At 38.1% G+C, this 18,834-nt stretch overlaps 1 protein-coding gene across 1 annotated transcript in view; it reads right to left on the minus strand.

Moving 5' to 3' along the window:
• The window catches only part of LOC133049147 (ATP-binding cassette sub-family C member 4-like), a 188,603-nt gene that overhangs the window by 23,369 nt on the left and 146,400 nt on the right, over window positions 1–18,834 (minus strand). The window contains exons 21-22 of the mRNA XM_061133056.1: window positions 13,417–13,572; window positions 6,589–6,678 (exon numbers count right to left, since the gene is read on the minus strand). Coding sequence (XP_060989039.1) covers window positions 6,589–6,678; window positions 13,417–13,572 — 246 coding nt within the window. The remainder of the gene's footprint in view (window positions 1–6,588; window positions 6,679–13,416; window positions 13,573–18,834) is intronic.

Raw genomic sequence — 18,834 nt, forward strand, 5'->3', positions numbered from 1 at the left:
GGAACTCTACATTGAGATGGGTATGTCTTTCCTTTTCTCCTTTGCCTTTTGCTTCTCTTCTTTTCTCAGCTATTTGTAAGGTCTTCTCAGAAAACCATTTTGCCTTTTTGCATTTCTTTTTCTTAGGGATGGTTTTGTTCACCATCTCCTATAGAGTGTTACAAACCTCTGTCCAAAGGTCTTCAGGCACTCTGTCTATCAGAACTAAGCCCTTGAATCTACTTGTCCACTTCCACTCTATAATTTGTAAGAGATTTGTTTTAGGTCACATCAGAATTGCCATGTAGTTTTCCCTACTTTCTTCAAATTAAGCCTGAGTTTTGCAATAAGGAGTTCATGATCTAAGCCATAGTCAGCTGTCAGTCTTGTTTTTGCTGCCTGTATAGAGCATTTCCATTTTTGGCTGCAAAGAATATAATCAGTCTGATTTCAGTATTGACCATCTGGTGATGTCCATGTGTAGAGTCATCTCTTGTGTTGGAAGACAGTGTTTGCTATGACCAGCACGTTCTCTTTGCAAAACTCTATTAGCCTTTGTCCTGCTTAGTTTTGTACTCCAAGGCCATACTTGCCTGTCACTCTTGATTTCCTACTTTTGCATTTCAGTGCCCTATGATGAAGAAGACATCTTTTTTAGTTTTAGTTCTAGAAAGTCTTCGAGGTCATCATCTAACTGTTCAACTTCAGTTTTTTTGGCATTAGTGGTTGGGGCACAGGCCTGGATTATTGTGATACTGATTGGTTTCCCTTGGAAATGAACCGAGACCATTCTGTCATTTTGGAGATTGCACCAAAGTACTGCATTTTAGGTTTTTTGTTGATTTTTTTTTCTTTTTTCTTTTCTTTTCTTTTTTTTTTTTTGCAGCCAAACAAAAATAAATTGGAGACTTGAAGCCAGGCAGCCTGGGGATAAGTCTTGCCTGGCTGTGCCAACTGGTAAAGTTCCTGAACCTACTCTATCTTAGCTTCCTCAACTCTAAGTAAGACTATAATACCATAATTATAAAGGTGTGTACCTCCTAACATTGTTAAGAATATTAAATAAGTCAGTACATGCAGAATTTGTAACAGATCAATATATACTGCCCATTATTAATAATGCTATCAGCTAGCACCTCCTCAAGTTCTGCTTCAATTTTCTCCTTTGTATGTATCAGCACTGAAATTTCATTACATATGCATTGGCTTGCTTTTCAACTTCTTCAGGAGAATTTAAGCTCCAGAAGGACAGACATTTTGTCTCTTGATGACTGTGACAGCCCCAGAATCTGCAACATTGCCTAACAAGCTCTCAGTAGATATTTGTTGGCTGGATGAAGGTGGGCTTCCCAGGTGGCTCAGTGATAAAGAATCCACCTGCCAAACAGGAGACTTGGGTTCGATCCTGGGTGAGATCCCCTGGCTAAGGAAATCGCAACCCACTCCAGTATACTTGACTGAGAAATCCCATGGACAGAGGAGCAGGGCGGGCTACAGTTCATGGGGTTGCAGAAGAGTCAGACTCAACAAACAGGAACAACATGAATTAACACATTCTAATTGTGTGACATATCTCTTTCTGTAAATTAGAAATTAAATTCATATGGATAATTAATTTATATATAACACTGTTTTCTTATTAAGTGTAATTATAAAAAGGATATATTCTTATAACAATTAACTGACTCCAAGATATCATATCACACCTTAAATAAAGGAAAACACTGAAAAAGTTATAATTTAAGGAAAATAGAACAAATAATTACTATTCAAAACTGTACATCTCAGTATAGAATACTTCAGATTGTTTTTGAGCTTGGGAAAATAATAGAATATAGCAAAACTGAAAAATAATAAACTGGACTTATAAGGCCCCTGTCTCTATCATCACTGTGTGTGCCATGTGTAGTAGGTGCTGACGCCCCTCACAGGAGGTGAACATAGATGTCAGGTGGTTTCCAAATTTTGTGGAACTTTCTTACTTTTCAAGAAGAAAATCTGGTGTGGGCCAGAAGGAGACACTGAAATGCAATCAACAAATGGGGAAGAGTTTTTACTAGAGCAGGGCCAGCAGTAAAGGAAATTCACCTAATACAAGGCCCAGGGAAATGGACATGTGACCTGTTGCCACCGCAAGGACTGAACCACGTGGTTCCTGATGCACAGGCTGCTGACGCCCAGGTTTCTGTATCTTTGTTTCCTGTGTGATGAGACACACTTGTGTCCTAACAGAGACACTATCAATGTTAGACATTTAACTGTACGATTTCTTCCCAGTTTCGATGGGACATTTTGTTATCGTTTAGTTGCTAAGTCATGGACCTTATGGATTGTAGCCCACCAGGTTCCTCTGTCCATGGGGTTTCCCATGAAAGAATATTGGAGTGGGTTACCATTTCCTCCTCCAAGGAATCTTCCCAACTCAGGGATCAGTCCCACTTCTCCTCCATTGCAGGCAGACTCTTTATCACTGAGCAACTGGGGAAGCCTCCAAATCCCATTATCTAAGGTGTTCTGTTTTTGCTTTTTAATGGAAGCAACACATCAATGATTCACTTCCAGAGTTTTATCTACTATGAACTTTTAACCTCTGAGTGATAAAGTGCTTCATCCTCAGGCACTATTCATGTTATATTTTTGGAGCTGCCTTTGTCTTTTAGCACCCCAATAGCACTAATTTCTGATGAACTTTTATGAGCTTACAGTAAGTTGGCAAGTTTTCAGTACATGAAAAATGTCTTTTAGGCATATTTAGAAAAATAACCAAGATGAGACAGGCAGCATCCATAGGACTGTCTTCCTTCTGAATGTCCATCTCTGCCAAGGAAGAAGGAAGACACAGAACTAGAGGACCTTAAAAAAAATTTTAAGCCATCTTTTCCTTTTAAGTGAAGTTCATAAAGAGGAAAACATATTGGTTCCCTCCTACTCATTCTCAGGTAACTCTGTGAGTTTGGGTTCACATATCCAGTTAAGCATCATTTACAAATTAACAACTAGGGTTTTTGGTTCACTTAAAAACTGACTTCATTGATTCAGTGATACCTCTTGATAAGGGTGAAGGAGGAGAGTGAAAAAGTTGGCTTAAACTCAACATTAAGAAAACTAAGATCATGGCATCCTGTCCCGTCATTTCATAATATATAGAAGGGGAAAAGATAGAAGCAGTGACAAATTTCGTCTTCTTGGGCTCTAAAATCTGTGCAGATGGTGACTGTAGCCTTGAAATTAAAAGATAATTGCTTCTGGCAGGAAAGTTATGACACAACTAGACAGTGTGTTAAAAAGCAAAGATATCACTTTGCTGACAAAGGTCCGTATAATCAAATCTATGGTATTTCCAGTAGTCATGTACAGATGTGAGAGGTGGACAGTAAAAGAGGGCTGAAGAATTGATGCTTTTGAGCTGTGGTACTGGAGAACACAATTGAGAGTCCCTTGGAAAATAAGGGGATCAAACTGGTCAATCTTAAAGGAAATCAACCCTGAATATTCTCTGGAAGGACTGATGTTGAAGCTGAAGCTCCGATATTTTGGCCACCTGATGTAAACTCATTGGAAAAGACCCTGATGCTGTGAAAGATTGAAGACAGAAGGAGAAGAGGGAGACAGAGGATGAGATGGTTGGATGGCATCATCAACTCAGTGGACATGAACTTGGGCAAACTCCAGGAGATGGTGAGGGACAGAGAAGCCTGGTGTGCTTTAGTCCATGGGGTCACAAAGAGTCAGAGATGACTTAGCAACTGAACAACAATAACTTAGAGTGATAAATCACCCCTTTATCCAGATTCTCTAGGAATTATTTCTTTATCACATTTGTATGTTTTTCAATGAACGATTTCATAAGTTTTCTTTTAAAACAGTCATAAGGAATTAATTCCTAGAGAAACACAATGATGGGGTGATTTCTCTAAGTGATATCACCAAAGTTAACAAGGTTAATTCCAGAAGTAATACATGGAAACCACATACTTCACTTTGTGAAATAAACTCACAGTTCTTTCTTTTCATAGAAAGTTTCAAATGTAGCTTAAATAGAAGTAGATCTTAGTATTATCTTCAGCATTTTTATAATTTAGATTAACATTGTTTCTCTGCCCATGGAAAAAATATGTTCTAAAATTCTAGAGTAATGCTACCTGAGAATCTGTGAAAAAAAGGTCTCAATATGGGAAACAAATAGAAAAATAGTTTACCAGTAGTTCCAGTTATTTTTTTTTAAGATGTGTCCCAATTTCACCGTTAAATTTGTCCTATGAATTCAAGAGTAGTGGATCATCCTGTCATTCTTTACATTTAATGGTTAAATGCTCTACACACCTCTTCTCTTGTAAAATTTGATTGTAAAAGACTCACAAACTTAAAAGAAACCAGAGGTGCACTGCTTTTCAGGCAGGAGAAGGTGAAGCAATCAACCCAATTTAAGAAAACAAAATCCACATGCTGCTGAAAAGCAGGGTGGGTGTATAAAGACTCAGTGGTGATATCCTTCAGAAACCAGAATTACTGGCTGGAAATGGTCATACTTACAAATCTGCCTGCTCACAGGCAAGGATCATCTGTATATTACAGATTTCAGAGCTTCTCTGAAAGGGTGACACTAAATGACAAACACACCAATTCAAACCAACATGAATAATCAATCTCTCAGATTTGTGTAACAACAAAAAAAGATTAAAAAAATATGCCACACTTCTCTGAAATGAAAATATCAATCAAACATTTAGTAGTTATTTATGTAAAGTGTTTTCCCTGTGTTTTCCTCTAAGAGTCTTATAGTATCTGGTCTTACATTTAGGTTTTCAATCCACTTCGAGTTTATTTTTGTATACAGTATTAGGGAGTGTTCTAATTTTACTCTTTTACACATAGCTGTCCAGTTTTCCCAGCACCACTTACTAAAGAGACCACCTCTTCTCCATCATATATTCTCACCTCCTTTGTCACAGATTAGGTGACCACAGGTGTGTGAGTTCATCTCTGGGCTCTCCAGCCTGTTTCATTGATCTATATTTCTGTTTTTGTGCCAGTGCCACACCATCTTGATTACTCTAAATCTGTATTGAACTGGCAAAAATTTCATTTAAGTTTTTGCATAAAATCTTATGTAACAAACTTCTTGACCAACTCAGTAATATATTCTGAAGTCAGGGAACCTAATTTCTTCAGCTTTGTTTTTCTTTCTTAAGACTGCTTTGGCTACTTGGGGTCTTTTGTGTTTCCATTAAAACTGTAAATTTTTTGGCTCTAATTCTATGAAAAATGTTATTGGTAATTTGACAGGGATTGTATTGAATCTGAAGATTCTTTGGGTAGTATAGTCATTTTCACAATATTGTTTCTTCCAACCCAAGAACATGGTATATCCCTCCATCTGTTTTGCATCATCTTTGATTTCTTTTGTCAGTACCTTGTAGTTTTATGAGTACAGGTCTTTTGCCTCCTTAGGTAGGTTTATTCCTAGGTATTTTATTGTTTTTGTTGCAGTGGTAAATGAGATTGTTTTCTCAATTTCTCTTTCTGATCTTTCATCATTAATGTATAGGAATACTCTTTCTTACTTTTTAAAAGCAAAAGACTGAGCTAGGTCCTAGGCAAAATTAGAAGTCTGTCTATGGCTTCGAAGTCTAGGGTTTCTTTTAGATTCTTTTCCCATGTAGGTCATTATAGATTATTGAGTCGAGTGCCCTGTGCTATGCAGTAGGTTCTTATAAGTTACCTATTGTATATGTATAGTGTCTATATGTTTATGTATACATATAACTGATGAGACTAATGCATTATAAATCAACTATTCTCCAATAAATTAAAAAAAAAAAGAAGTCTAGGGTTTCTTCCAACAGTAGAATTGATTTGTAAAACGAGTGCAAATACACAAAATAGTTTGTATTAAAATACAAACTGACAGCAACTTAATAGTCAAAATTTTTTTCATGCAAGGGTGAGGGAATTCAAAGCAGTGGGGCAAGGGAAAACATGACACAAATAACAGAAAATTCTCTAGAAATGAACCTACTCATATAAAAGCTGAGCAGATGTTCCAGGGTTCTGTTACCTGCATTAATGCTACGGCATTAAAATGACATAATTGCCAATAAATAATCATTATCAATTATGACTATATAATTTACCTTTATAAACACTTTCCTATGAAATTTCTACACTTTAATAGTGTGATCTTGTTTACATCTTTTAGTTAATAAGGAAAAACTACTATTGCCTCCACTTAGTAGATGTTTCCTGAGACCAGAGAAATAAAATGAATATTGGAGTGTAATGGAGTAATTAATTCACCAAGTCATTAGTAGAATTTGATCACACAGTTTTAACATCTAATTGAGTACTCTGCTAAGGACAAGATAATGTGTCTACTTGTTCAGGGCCCTAGGGAAATAGCTAAGATGAAAACATGTCACATTATATTGTTGATTTTCATCATCATCAACACGCACATTTTTAAGCACACCCATGTCATCAGTATTTTCCTAGGAGGTAAATGAAGTCAATGAAACTGGCATGCTCCCCTTAATTATCTGCAATGCTCTAAATGTAAACACACAGATACAGATGCTAACAAGTTAATTACAGTTACTATTAATAAATTACCTCTTCTAAGGCATTCCACAGTTCATTATCCATATGCTCATTAAAGGGATCCAGATTTTTCCTCATTGTTCCAGTGAATAAAACAGGTTCCTAAATACCCCAAAATAGTGAATGTTATTACCTTAACCTTTTTTCATTTTATTCCAATGTGTACAGAATGTCATAATTAAAATGCAAAAACATCTAAATTCATTAATTATTAATAATAAAGTTGCAAATATGTGTTTACAAAACAGTATCTCTAAAATAATTTTCCACTGTACTAAGTGTGTGACAAAATATCTTCTGGACTACTGAACACTAATAGAAGAAAGTGTTGAAGAAGTTTTCTCATCTTAAGGGAAAAACTGAAGACAAAGGAAGATTTGACTTTTTTTTTTTTAAATACCATCCTGGTAATAAATATCAGCTTAGACATACAAACTGAGGAAATAATTACATGAGAAACTTAACATCAAGGTCTACATAAATTAACTGTCAATGCTGGTGTGACTGGGAAATACCAACAGCTGGTGTTGTTATTTCCAAGTCACACCAGCATGATTAGTAGAGGTTTGTGCCTCAAAGCAAACCATCAAATATTTACACATTAGCACTGAAGAATAAACGAGGCTATTTTCTCCATTGATCAGACTGTCTCCTAGGATCTGGAATCTCTCCACATGTGTCAAATGAACATCCCCACATGTGTAAGGGGAACGTCAGCTCCTGGGGTTGGCAGCACCTCTGTCCATGGAGAAATCACCTCTGATTTTGGCATCAGCTGGTCCCCATATTCTCTCACCTGTGTGTCAGGATGACCTGCCTCACAGAACCTTGTTATTAACTGCAAGGCCAGGAGGACCTGAAACCCACCATGACCTGTGTCATGATACTTTAATTTAAATAGTTCTTGCTATTCATCTGCTTCAGGAGGAGCCACAAGTAAATTACTCTGGAAATATGTGCCTCCTCTTGGCCTCAAGAAAGAATCCTGTACATAAGCTCATGTAGGTCATTTACATTTTCTTCTGGAAGGCTCAGTAAGCCATGCCATAAGAATATGGGCAACAGTGAAGAGCCCAATAAGCTCCTTTCAGTGAAGGGTGCAGAACAAGGGAATACACTCATGTGGGAACAAGAGGAGACCTGACTCTTCTACAAGTGCCTGGAACTGCTCCAAATCACCACGTTCAAATCCTGCCTGGCCTTGGGGCTGGACTTTCCTCCTCACTTCACAAAAGCCTGAGAGGAAAGATGAAGATAGACAGATACTTCTTTCCCCTAATCATGAGGAAGAGTGATACTGAGGACGCCTTCCAAACCTTCCTTCAATATTATCTCAGTTTTAGGTCTGGTGAGAGAGAAAAGAATACAGAAAACTCAGGGTGTGCCACCAAAAAGGAGATATCCCTGAGCAAATCCACAATTAAAAAGTCATTATAAAGGGAGATTTATTTGCACAAAGTTCATTAAGTGGCAAATATGCCTCCAAAGCACTGAAAATCACTAGTCATACAATATTTCAGAATGAGTACTGAACTAAAAAAACTCGAGATCCAAATTTAAGGTCTCCCTTAAAACCTGAGTTTAAGATCAAAGACTAAACAACCATCTAAACAATGGTAAGCATTCTTTGTCAGGGGACTAACCATCATTCTACTTCAGATTTTTATAAAAACTTATTACTCTCTGTAACTATCAACCTTAAGATTCCCATATGCAGTTGTCTTCTGCATGTCTTCATGAGGTTTACACAAGTGACATAGCCAGGCAAGGGGAGGCTGGTCCCCAATATTCTTCCTCCTTCCCTCCATTTTCCAGGTTCTTTCAAGTAAGCAGGCTACTCCCTGCATTTATTCTCAACCGGTGGTCTTTCTGGGAGGCATATTTAACTACTTCAGATCCTGAGCATAAAGAACACACATACTTCAGCTTCCTGTTGTGTTTAAGGAAATTTTTTAAGAAGAACTTTCATTTTTGCTTATTCCTGAAATTTTGAGCAGAAGTTGAGGAGCACCTACTTAAGAACACAGTATTCATCTCTGAAAGTTCCCCCCAGGACTGATGGTCTATGTCCCCACTCCCCTGTCTCTGCTCCTACCCAGGTCCTTGTTACCATCACATCTCCCCCAGTTCTGACCTGCTCATGCGGGGTCATCAGTGACAAGGATGAGCCTGGGAGGAAGAGAGACCACCATGGAAGCTCCATGCTGCTTCCAGGATCACAGGGACCAGGGATCCAGGGAAGATGGTGTGGGCCTGGCTCAGCTAAGAGAGGTGACTCAAAAAAACAGCACTGGGCTCCCCCTCTCCCAGCTTCCTAAGTTCCCTAAACTGGGGTGTTGACACACAAGTATCAATGCTTCCTACTCATTTGGGGGTAAGAGGAATGTAAGTTTTTGCACTTAGACAAGCAAATTCCAGTAACCAAACTAACAGAATTTTTCAACCTCTGCACCTAGCAAGACACTGTAAAGACAAAGGGCTCTTGGTTGGGGAGGGATAAGATTTTGAGTATCTTCTCCTGACACATATCAGCCCATGACATACAAGGGCGTAAACCCATTTCTAAACTGATGCTGTCCAAATGAGGGACAGTGCAATAGGAGTAGTATCTTCTGGCTTTGCTCCATGCTTATTCACTCTTGTTATGGTTTGAGGAATCCTTTTAAGTGGGACAGAAGGAAAAATGGGGAAAATATCTGATGAGTATAACACAGCTGAAGAATTGATGCTTTTGAACTGTGGTGTTGGAGAAGATTCTTGAGAGTCCCTTGGACTGCAAGGAGACAAAACCAGTCAATCCTAAAGGAAATCACTGGATATTCAGGAAATATTCAGGAAATCCTGAATATTCACTGGAAGGACTGATGCTGAAGCTGAAGCTACAATACTTTGACCATCTGATGTGAAGAGCTGACTCACTGGAAAAGACCCTGATGCTGGGAAAGATTGAAGGCAGGAGGAGAAGGGGATGGTTGGATGGCATCACTGACTTGATGGACATGAGTTTGAACAAGCTCCAGGAGTTGGTGATGGACAGGGAATCCTAGCGTGCTGCAGTCCATGGGGTCACAAAGAGTCAGACATGACTGAGAAGTGGACAAGGTGGAGACTGGAGAGTGTAGGTCTCTGTCGTATGACAAGTATTTTGGATTTTACTCTGCTGTGATGGGAGTCTTTGGAGATAAAACTGAAACTCTTCACTTTATAATTGAAACACTGTGAATCAACTATACTTCAATTAAAAAAAAAAAATAGACACACATAAAATTTGAATCCTGTCTCTGCTCCTTACTTGAAAAGTAGGATAAGCTCCCAGTGGCTCCATTTTTAAATTTGTCAGATAAGGCTAACAACAAAATGTGAGGATTAAGCAGGAAATGATGGGATAAGAAACTAAAACGTGTTAACGATTCCATAAACATTAGGAATTATTGCTAATACTCATGTTACTTGTCAGGGACTATAGGAAGCATTAGAGGAAGAGAAATGAGAGATACAGGCCCTGTCCTCAAAGAGAGAAAGAAAATAGTCAAGAGTGTGGGAAGGACTGAGAAAAAGGCTGGAGGTCTTGGTGGGGAATTGGAAAGAAAGAGTTTGTACAAGGTGATAGTCAGGAAAGAAGCTAGAGGGAGGAAAGCCAGAAATCAAAATACAATAAAATTTTAATCTGATTTCTTGCTCTTGGTGGAAAACATTAGATACATTTCTCTGTTATGCTTTTCCCCAAAATTCCTATTGTGTTTTTTTGTTTGTTTGCTTTTATTTTCTGTTTCTTGGCTTTACTATTCATATTTATGTAAGCAATTTAGTTTTTGTTATTAGAAAATAAATACAGAGAAAATCACCAAAGACCATGAACACATAAACAGAAATTAAAGAGTAAAGTCATTTCAGAAGGCATTAACTCTTTTACTTAAGTAGAAATAATACCCAAAAGGCCAGTGCCCTGATTCTTAAAAATAATAACAGTTCCTGATGACTGAGGATTCCTAAGAATGAGACATAGACACAAACATTATCTCACTAAGTTACATCTTCACAGCAAATCTGTGGAGCAATGATTTCCAGAATGGGTTTAAGAACGAGGATGCTGAAGCTTGGCAGACAAATGACATCATCAAGGCCCCATGGTTGACAATGCAGAGCAGGAATAAACTGTGGTCACACTGACACTTGGTCTACACTCTTAACCATTCTAGCCCTGTCTGCCTCCTGAATGGCTTCCTGGGAATCTTTACACATTGCAAGTTCTCTCCAGATTCTTTCTCTTAAATCAACTGACACTGCACCTTGGAGACAGAGGCATATAAAGTGGAATCTACATGGATACAAAGCTTAGCACTATTTTGTAAATATGCTCTCTGGAGAGTGTACCTAGAACATGCTCAGAGGAAGGATGGAAACCAACAGAACAGAAACAAAACATGCTGATGTCATGGCATGTTTAGGCTTTGCTCAGACATGCTTCCAAACATTATTGGCAGAGCCAAGAATCATCTAATGTTATTTATTTACAGTTATTTTATGTATACAAGCATACAACTTTTTCCTATTAAGAAACATTCAAAAGAGTGCAGGACATGTTTCTAAAGCTTTGTATCCAAGGATATGAAAGGACTTTACAGACATGCCCTTTATTTCTACTAACTAATCTCACATGGCCATTTCAGAGATGAGTACCATCAAAGCATACTTGGGAATTTAAGCTCATTTATTTTCTACTCTAACCACAAGTCATAAATCTAATAGCCAGAGGAAATCTTTAAATATGGGGCCCATCCATTTTTCCTGAAAGGGAAACCTTTGGAAAAAAAATTTTCAATTGTGATAAAATACACATAAATTTGCTAGATTAACCACTTTAAGTGCACAGTTCAGTGGTGTTAAATACATTCACATTGTTGTACAGCCATCACCACCATCCAGCCGCAGATCTCCTTTCATCTTGAAGAACTGAAGCTCTGTACCCATTAAACAACAACTCCCCTCTCCTGGCCACTCCTGGTACCCACCATTCTATATCCTGCATCCATGAATTTACTATTCTAGGTAACTCCTATTAGTAGAATCATACAATATGTGTCCCTTGTAAATGACTTATTTCACTTACCTTAATTTTCTCAATGTTTATCTGTGCTGTAGTATGTGTCAGAATTTTCTTCTTTTTTAAGGCTGAGTAATATTCATTGTATGTATGCGCACCACATTTTGTTTGTTGATTCATCTGTCAATGGACCCTTGGGTGCCTCTACCTTTTTGCTGTTGAGAATAATGCTGCTATAACATGCATGTTCCAGTATCTCTTCAAGACCTTTCTTCCAATTCTTTTGGGTTTACACTCTATATTGCTAGGTCAAATGATAATTCCATCATTAACTCTTCAGAGCAACCAATAAGTTGATTTCCATAGTGGCTGCACTATTTTACATTCCTATCAGCAATGAACAAGGATTCTAATTTCTCTACATCCTTGCCAACACTTGTCATTTTCTTTTTTTCTCTCTCTTTTCTGTGATAGCAGACATCTTAAGGGGTGTGAGGTGGCATTCTACTAGTCTGAAAAGACTATCTTGGTTTAAAAATTACTTAGAGTAATTCCAGGTATTTTCAAGGTCACGGGTAGGTAGCAACAGCTGTACCCAAGCCCTCATTTGCCTTCCTTTGGGTGCCATGTTGTACATGCTTCCTGATAAACAGGTATTTCAGGACACATTACACCCACATTCCAGGAAGCACATATGCCTGGCTCGTTCTGTCTCATCTCCTCTCTGTTTCTCAACTCAAGAGGGTATTTTTCTGAGCTTCCTTTGATGGGCAGATGATTACTAAGTACATAAATTAAAACTCAATTTTTTCTTTAATCAGCAAGTGTGTCAAAGCAGAGGGCAGGATGATAGATGAAGACACAGGATCAAGGTTGTCCTTGGCTATATATCTGGAGGATAGTAATTTCTCAGTAAATATCACAGAATTATGTTGAGTGAATGAACTACAGGAATGACAGGAGTGTCTACCATGCATATAATCCAGTCTCCAAAACACTCCCTGAAAGTTATACTACTTTACGAGGAAGAAGAAGAAAAGAGAACAGAATCAGAGCCCAGGAAGAGATGGCCAACTCAACATTCCACAATCACAGCAGGGCATATGGGTTTACAGGAAGCACTTCACACTCACTGGCCTATTTTGTCCTCACAACAGATTGAGGGGGTGATACTGTTATCTGCCTTGTAAGACAGAGAAAACCAAGGTACATAGAGACAGAATTCTGAGTCCCCTGCTCTTCCTCAATATTCTGTATTGCCTCCCTGGTGAAAATTATTATTAATTGCTAAATTGTCAAAGTCTACCAAAAGCATTTATATATCCTATAATTCTCAAAGCCCCACAATTTCACAGAAAGTTCTCCAAGGAGATAGTCACTTTTTAAAAGATGTCCTGGTTTCCCACAACAAAATTACATCTGTAAGGCAGTTATTAATAAAATTCATGTTTCCCTATAGGAAACTCTCCAGCAATAAAGAAACCATTTATCTGTCTGTTCTCAGAATTATGTGATTATCAGTGAATAAAACTGTGGAAACTGAGGAAGTCTGAGTCAAGAAATCTATCTCAGTAAGTTATTAAATCACATGCACACAAAACTAACAAATGAACAAAAAACAAAAACCTGGTGTCTGGTGAAAGTGTCTGTTGAAAATACCCGTTGCTAAAAATATGCTCTTTGGGGAAAAAAAGGATCAACTCATTCACTTAATTTGAAAAAAAAAATCAAATTAAAAGCATTTAAACTTAGATACCTTATAAAAAGAACACGTTAGAGTGCTCTGCTGTGCATACCTGAAGTGCAACTGACAATTTCTTCCTTAAATCATGAAGTCCAATACCAGTTGTCAAGATTCCATCAATATAAATGCTACCTTCAGGTTCTGACAATCGAAAAAGGGCAGCAACGAGGGAACTTTTTCCAGCTCCTGTTCTTCCCACGATGCCATACTGTAGAGAGACCCAGGGGGATGAAGAATTAACAGGATGCACAAAACCCAGGAGAACTCTGATTGTTGAAGATGAATTTTAAAAGTTCTATTATATATAAAGAGTAGTCTATAAATTTCCCAGGGCTTCCCTGGTGGCTCAGATGGTAAAGTGACTGGCTGCAGTGCAGAAGACCCAGGTTCAATCCCTGGTCAGGAAGATCCCCTGGAGAAGGAAATGGCAACCCACTTCAGTATTCTTGCCTGGTGAATCCCATGGACAGAGATCCTGGTGGGCTAAGTCCATGGGGTCACAAAGAGTCAGACATGACTGAGCAATTTCATAAGTTTCCCAAGCATGGCCCTGCTGGCATTTTGGAGCAGATAATTCATTGTTGAGGGTCAGGGGCCTGTCCTGTATATTGTAGGATGTTTAACAGTAGCCATGAACCCACTAGATACCAGATGCCCCCAAATTGTGGCAACCAAAAATGACAGAAATTCACAAATGTCCCTGATTGAGATCACCACCATCCCAAGAATACACAACATAAACTATAGTGATTTTTATGCCTTCTAAAAATGTCAGGCAATTTTATTCACTTTTCTCTGAATAAATGTTTAATATGCTGAAAATTGTTTGTTTTCTATAATTATCATGTAAGGAGCAGAAGGGGACAACAGAGGATGAGATGGTTGGATGGCATCACTGACTCAATGGACATGAGTTTGAGTAAACTCTGGGAGTTGGTGACGGACAGGGAGGCCTGGCGTGCTGCAGTCTATGGGGTAACAAGGAGTCGGACACGACTGAGTGACTGAACTGAACTGATCATTATGTGGTATGTTAAAGGGGGAGACATGTATGTGTATGCAGTGTGTGTGTGTGTGTGAGTGTGTGTGTGTGTGTAACTAACATTCATAAGTAAATGAAGAAGACCTAAAAAAATAATCTGCCTGCAGTTAAAAACTAACAGTCTCCTAAGTGGTCCATAAGAAGTTAGCTTTTAAATTAGTTTTATTCCTACTCCCTGGAAAATTTGAGAATTACATGGGTAATTTTACAGAGATGTCGATAAGTCAAGTCAGAAGTGTTATATACAAACAAGCACTCACTTTCTGTGTTATTTATTTAAGAGGAATTATTCTTCGGTAGAAAAATGAAATCACTTCCTGATAGTAAATATCTTAATTATATTCTATCTTGAAAGGAAACATCTTCAAATATAAAATGCAGGTCTCAGTATTGAAAGACAGAAACCAGTAAATCAAATTTCCATAATGAGATCGACAATGATACAAATAACATTTGCTATTTACATGAGACCTTTCATCACAGCAGTTTAAAAGGCGTTTTATTAATACATTAATACTTACAACTGAACCTTGGAAAAACACATCTCAGGTGTCAGCTTATTAAAACCAAAGCAGAGAGAAATTAAATGCATTAACAGTAAGATTAAAAAATCAATACAATGTTGGTAAAATGCTGGTGGTTGGTGGTTTAGTTGCTGAGTCGTGTCCAAGTCTTGGACCCCATGGACTGTCGCCTGCCAGGCTCCTCTCTCCTTGGGATTCTCCAGGCAAGAATACTGGAGTGGGTTGCCATTTCCTTCTCCCACGTGAAATGCTAGTAGGGAATGAAACTGCATTCAAATATATATGCAGAAACTGGCCTTTTTTACCAATGAATTTTTAAGTGAAAGAAAGTATTAGTCAATCACTTGTGTCCAACTCTTTGTGACCTCATGGAGTACAGACTGCCAGGCTCCTCTGTCCATGGAATTCTCCAGGCAAGAGTACTGGAGTGTGTTGCCATTTCGTACTCAAGGAGATCTTCCTGACCCAGGGATGGATCCCAGGTCTCCTACATTGCAGACAGATTCTTTACCATCTGAGCCACCAGGGAAGCTCAACTGCAAATTCTTTGAAGGAAGCTTTCCAAGAGATGATTTCATCTCTATTTAAAATCTGGAGTTGATTAGAGTGTAAGATATGCTTGGATCATTTGTAAATCCGTAAAGTTTTAAAACTCATGGCTTTAAAAAAAGAAATACTAAATCTTTCTGAGCAATATAATTGGAATGCTTGGAATGTTTCATGTTTTCTGATTTGAATACTTCTAAAGTTTCAAATCTTAGTCTGTCAAATCAATCATGGCATTTCAAAAATGAATTTATCTTTATGGAGATTAAACATAAGAAAAGTGGGTTTAGCTAATTTTATTATCTTATAAAGATAATACAATGACTATAAGACATTTTATTGTTGTTCAACCACTCAGTCATGTCTGACTATTTGTGACCCCATGGACTGCAGCATGCCAGGTTTTCCTGTCCTTCACTATGTCCTGGAGCTTGCTCAAATTCATGTCCACTGAATTGGTGATGTCACCCAATCATCTCATCCTCTGTCATCCCCTTCTCTTCCTGATTTCAATCTTTCCCAGCATCAGGGTCTTTTCCAATGAAATGGCTCTTAACATCAGGTGGCCAAAGTATTGGAGCTTCAGCTTCAGCATCAGTTCTTCCAATGATTATTTAGGGTTGATTTCCTTTAGGATTGACTGGTTTGATCTCCTTGCTGTCCGAGGCACTCTCAAGAGCCTTCTCCAGCACAATAGTTCAAAAGCATCAGTTCTTCAGTGCCCAGCCTTGTTTATGGCCCAACTCTTATATCCATACATTGCTACTGGAAAAACCATAGCTTTGACTAGATGGACCTCTGTTGGCAAAATAATGTCTCTGCTTTTTAATTTGTTGTCTAGGTTTATCATAGCTTTCCTTCCAAGAAGCAAGCATCTTCTAATTTCATCGTCCTCAGTGATTTGGAGCATAAGTAAATAAAGTCTATCACTGTTTCCATTGTTTCCCCATCTATTTGCCATGAAGCGATGGAACCAGAGGCAATGATCTTAGCTTTTTGCATGTTGAGTTTTTTGGTTTTTTTTTTTCCAGTGGGTTTTGTCATACATTGATATGAATCAGCCATGGATTTACACGTATTCCCCATCCCGATCCCCACTCCCACCTCCCTCTCCACCCGATTCCCCCGGGTCCTCCCAGTGCACCAGGCTGGAGCACTTGTCTCATGCATCCCACCTGGGCTGGTGATCTGTTTCACCATAGATAGTATACATGCTGTTCTTTTGAAATATCCCACCCTCACCTTCTCCCACAGAGTTCAAAAGTCTGTTCTGTATTTCTGTGTCTCTTTTTCTGTTTTGCATATAGGGTTATCATTACCATCTTTCTAAATTCCATATATATGTGTTAGTATGCTGTAATGTTCTTTATCTTTCTGGCTTACTTCACTCTGTATAAGGGGCTCCAGCTTCATCCATCTCATTAGGACGGGTTCAAATGAATTCTTTTTAATGGCTGAGTAATATTCCATGGTGTATATGTACCACAGCTTCCTTATCCATTCATCTGCTGATGGGCATCTAGGTTGCTTCCATGTCCTGGCTATTATAAACAGTGCTGTGATGAACATTGGGGTGCACGTGTCTCTTTCAGATCTGGTTTCCTCAGTGTGTATGCCCAGAAGTGGGATTGCTGGGTCATATGGCAGTTCTATTTCCAGTTTTTTAAGAAATCTCCACACTGTTTTCCATAGTGGCTGTACTAGTTTGCATTCCCACCAACAGTGTAAGAGGGTTCCCTTTTCTCCACACCCTCTCCAGCATTTATTGCTTGTAGACTTTTGGATAGCAGCCATCCTGACTGGCGTGTAATGGTACCTCATTGTGGTTTTGATTTGCATTTCTCTAATAATGAGTGATGTTGAGCATCTTTTCATGTGTTTGTTAGCCATCTGTATGTGTTCTTTGGAGAAATGTCTGTTTAGTTCTTTGGCCCATTTTTTGATTGGGTCATTTATTTTTCTGGAATTGAGCTGCAGGAGTTGCTTGTATATTTTTGAGATTAATCCTTTGTCTATTTCTTCATTTGCTATTATTTTCTCCCAATCTGAGGGCTGTCTTTTCACCTTACTTATAGTTTCCTTTGTAGTGCAAAAGCTTTTAAGTTTCATTAGGTCCCATTTGTTTAGTTTTGCTTTTATTTCCAATATTCTGGGAGGTGGGTCATAGAGGATCTTGCTGTGATCAATGGAACAGAATAGAAAGCCCAGAGATAAATCCACAAACCTATGGACACCTTATCTTTGACAAAGGAGGCAAGGATATACAATGGAAAAAAGACAACCTCTTTAACAAGTGGTGCTGGGAAAACTGGTCAACCACTTGTAAAAGAATGAAACTAGAACACCTTCTAACACCATACACAAAAATAAACTCAAAATGGAGTAAAGATCTAAATGTAAGACCAGAAACTATAAAACTCCTAGAGGAGAACATAAATCACTGCATGTTGAGTTTTAAGCCAGCTTTTTTCACTCTCGTCTTTCAACTTCATCAAGAGATTCTTTAGTTCCTCTTTGCTTTCTGCCATTCGGGTGATATCATCTGCATATCTGAGGTTACTGATATCTCTCCTGGAAGTCTTGATTCTAGCTTGAGCTTCATCAAGCCCAGCATTTTGCATGCTGTACTTTGCATGTAAGTTGAATAAGCAGGGTAACAATATACAGCCTTGAAGTACTCCTTTCCCAATTTTGAACCAGTCCATTGTTCCATGTCCAGTTCTAACTGTTGCTTCTTGATCTGCATACAGGCTTCTCAGGACATTTTGTACCTTATGTTAATATAGATGGGCCATTCCCTGCATACAGGCAGGTTGTAGTGTGTATATATGTGGCTCATCTGTTCTGTGTACAGGCAGGCCTCAAAGATATTTTGTATTTGGCTCCAGACCACCTCAATGATGTGAATATCAAAATAAAGCAAGTTATATGAATTTTTTGCTTCTCTGTGCAAATAAAAGTTTTGTTTATACTATATTGTAGTCTAATGAAGTACAATAGCATTATATAAGGTAATAGTACATACCTTAATTTCCAATACTTTATTGCTAAAAGAATGCTAACCATCTGAGCATTTATAGGGTAACATTAAAAACCACTGATCACAGATCAGAATAATAAATATAATAATAATGAAATGGTTTGAAATATTGCAAAAATTATCAAAATGTGACAGAGACATGAAGTGAGAAAATGCTATAGGAAAAATGGTGCCATTGTACTTGTCTGACACAGCATTGCCATAAATGTCCAATTTTTTAAAAGTATTATCTGTGAAGCACAGTTAAACAGGTATGCCTGTATTTCTGAGTGTTCTCACACTTAAATCAACACACATCAGGACACAGGTGAGAACTGA

The sequence above is a fragment of the Dama dama genome, chromosome 30 (genome assembly GCF_033118175.1).
Source record: "Dama dama isolate Ldn47 chromosome 30, ASM3311817v1, whole genome shotgun sequence".
In the NCBI taxonomy this organism is placed as follows: Eukaryota; Metazoa; Chordata; class Mammalia; order Artiodactyla; family Cervidae; genus Dama; species Dama dama.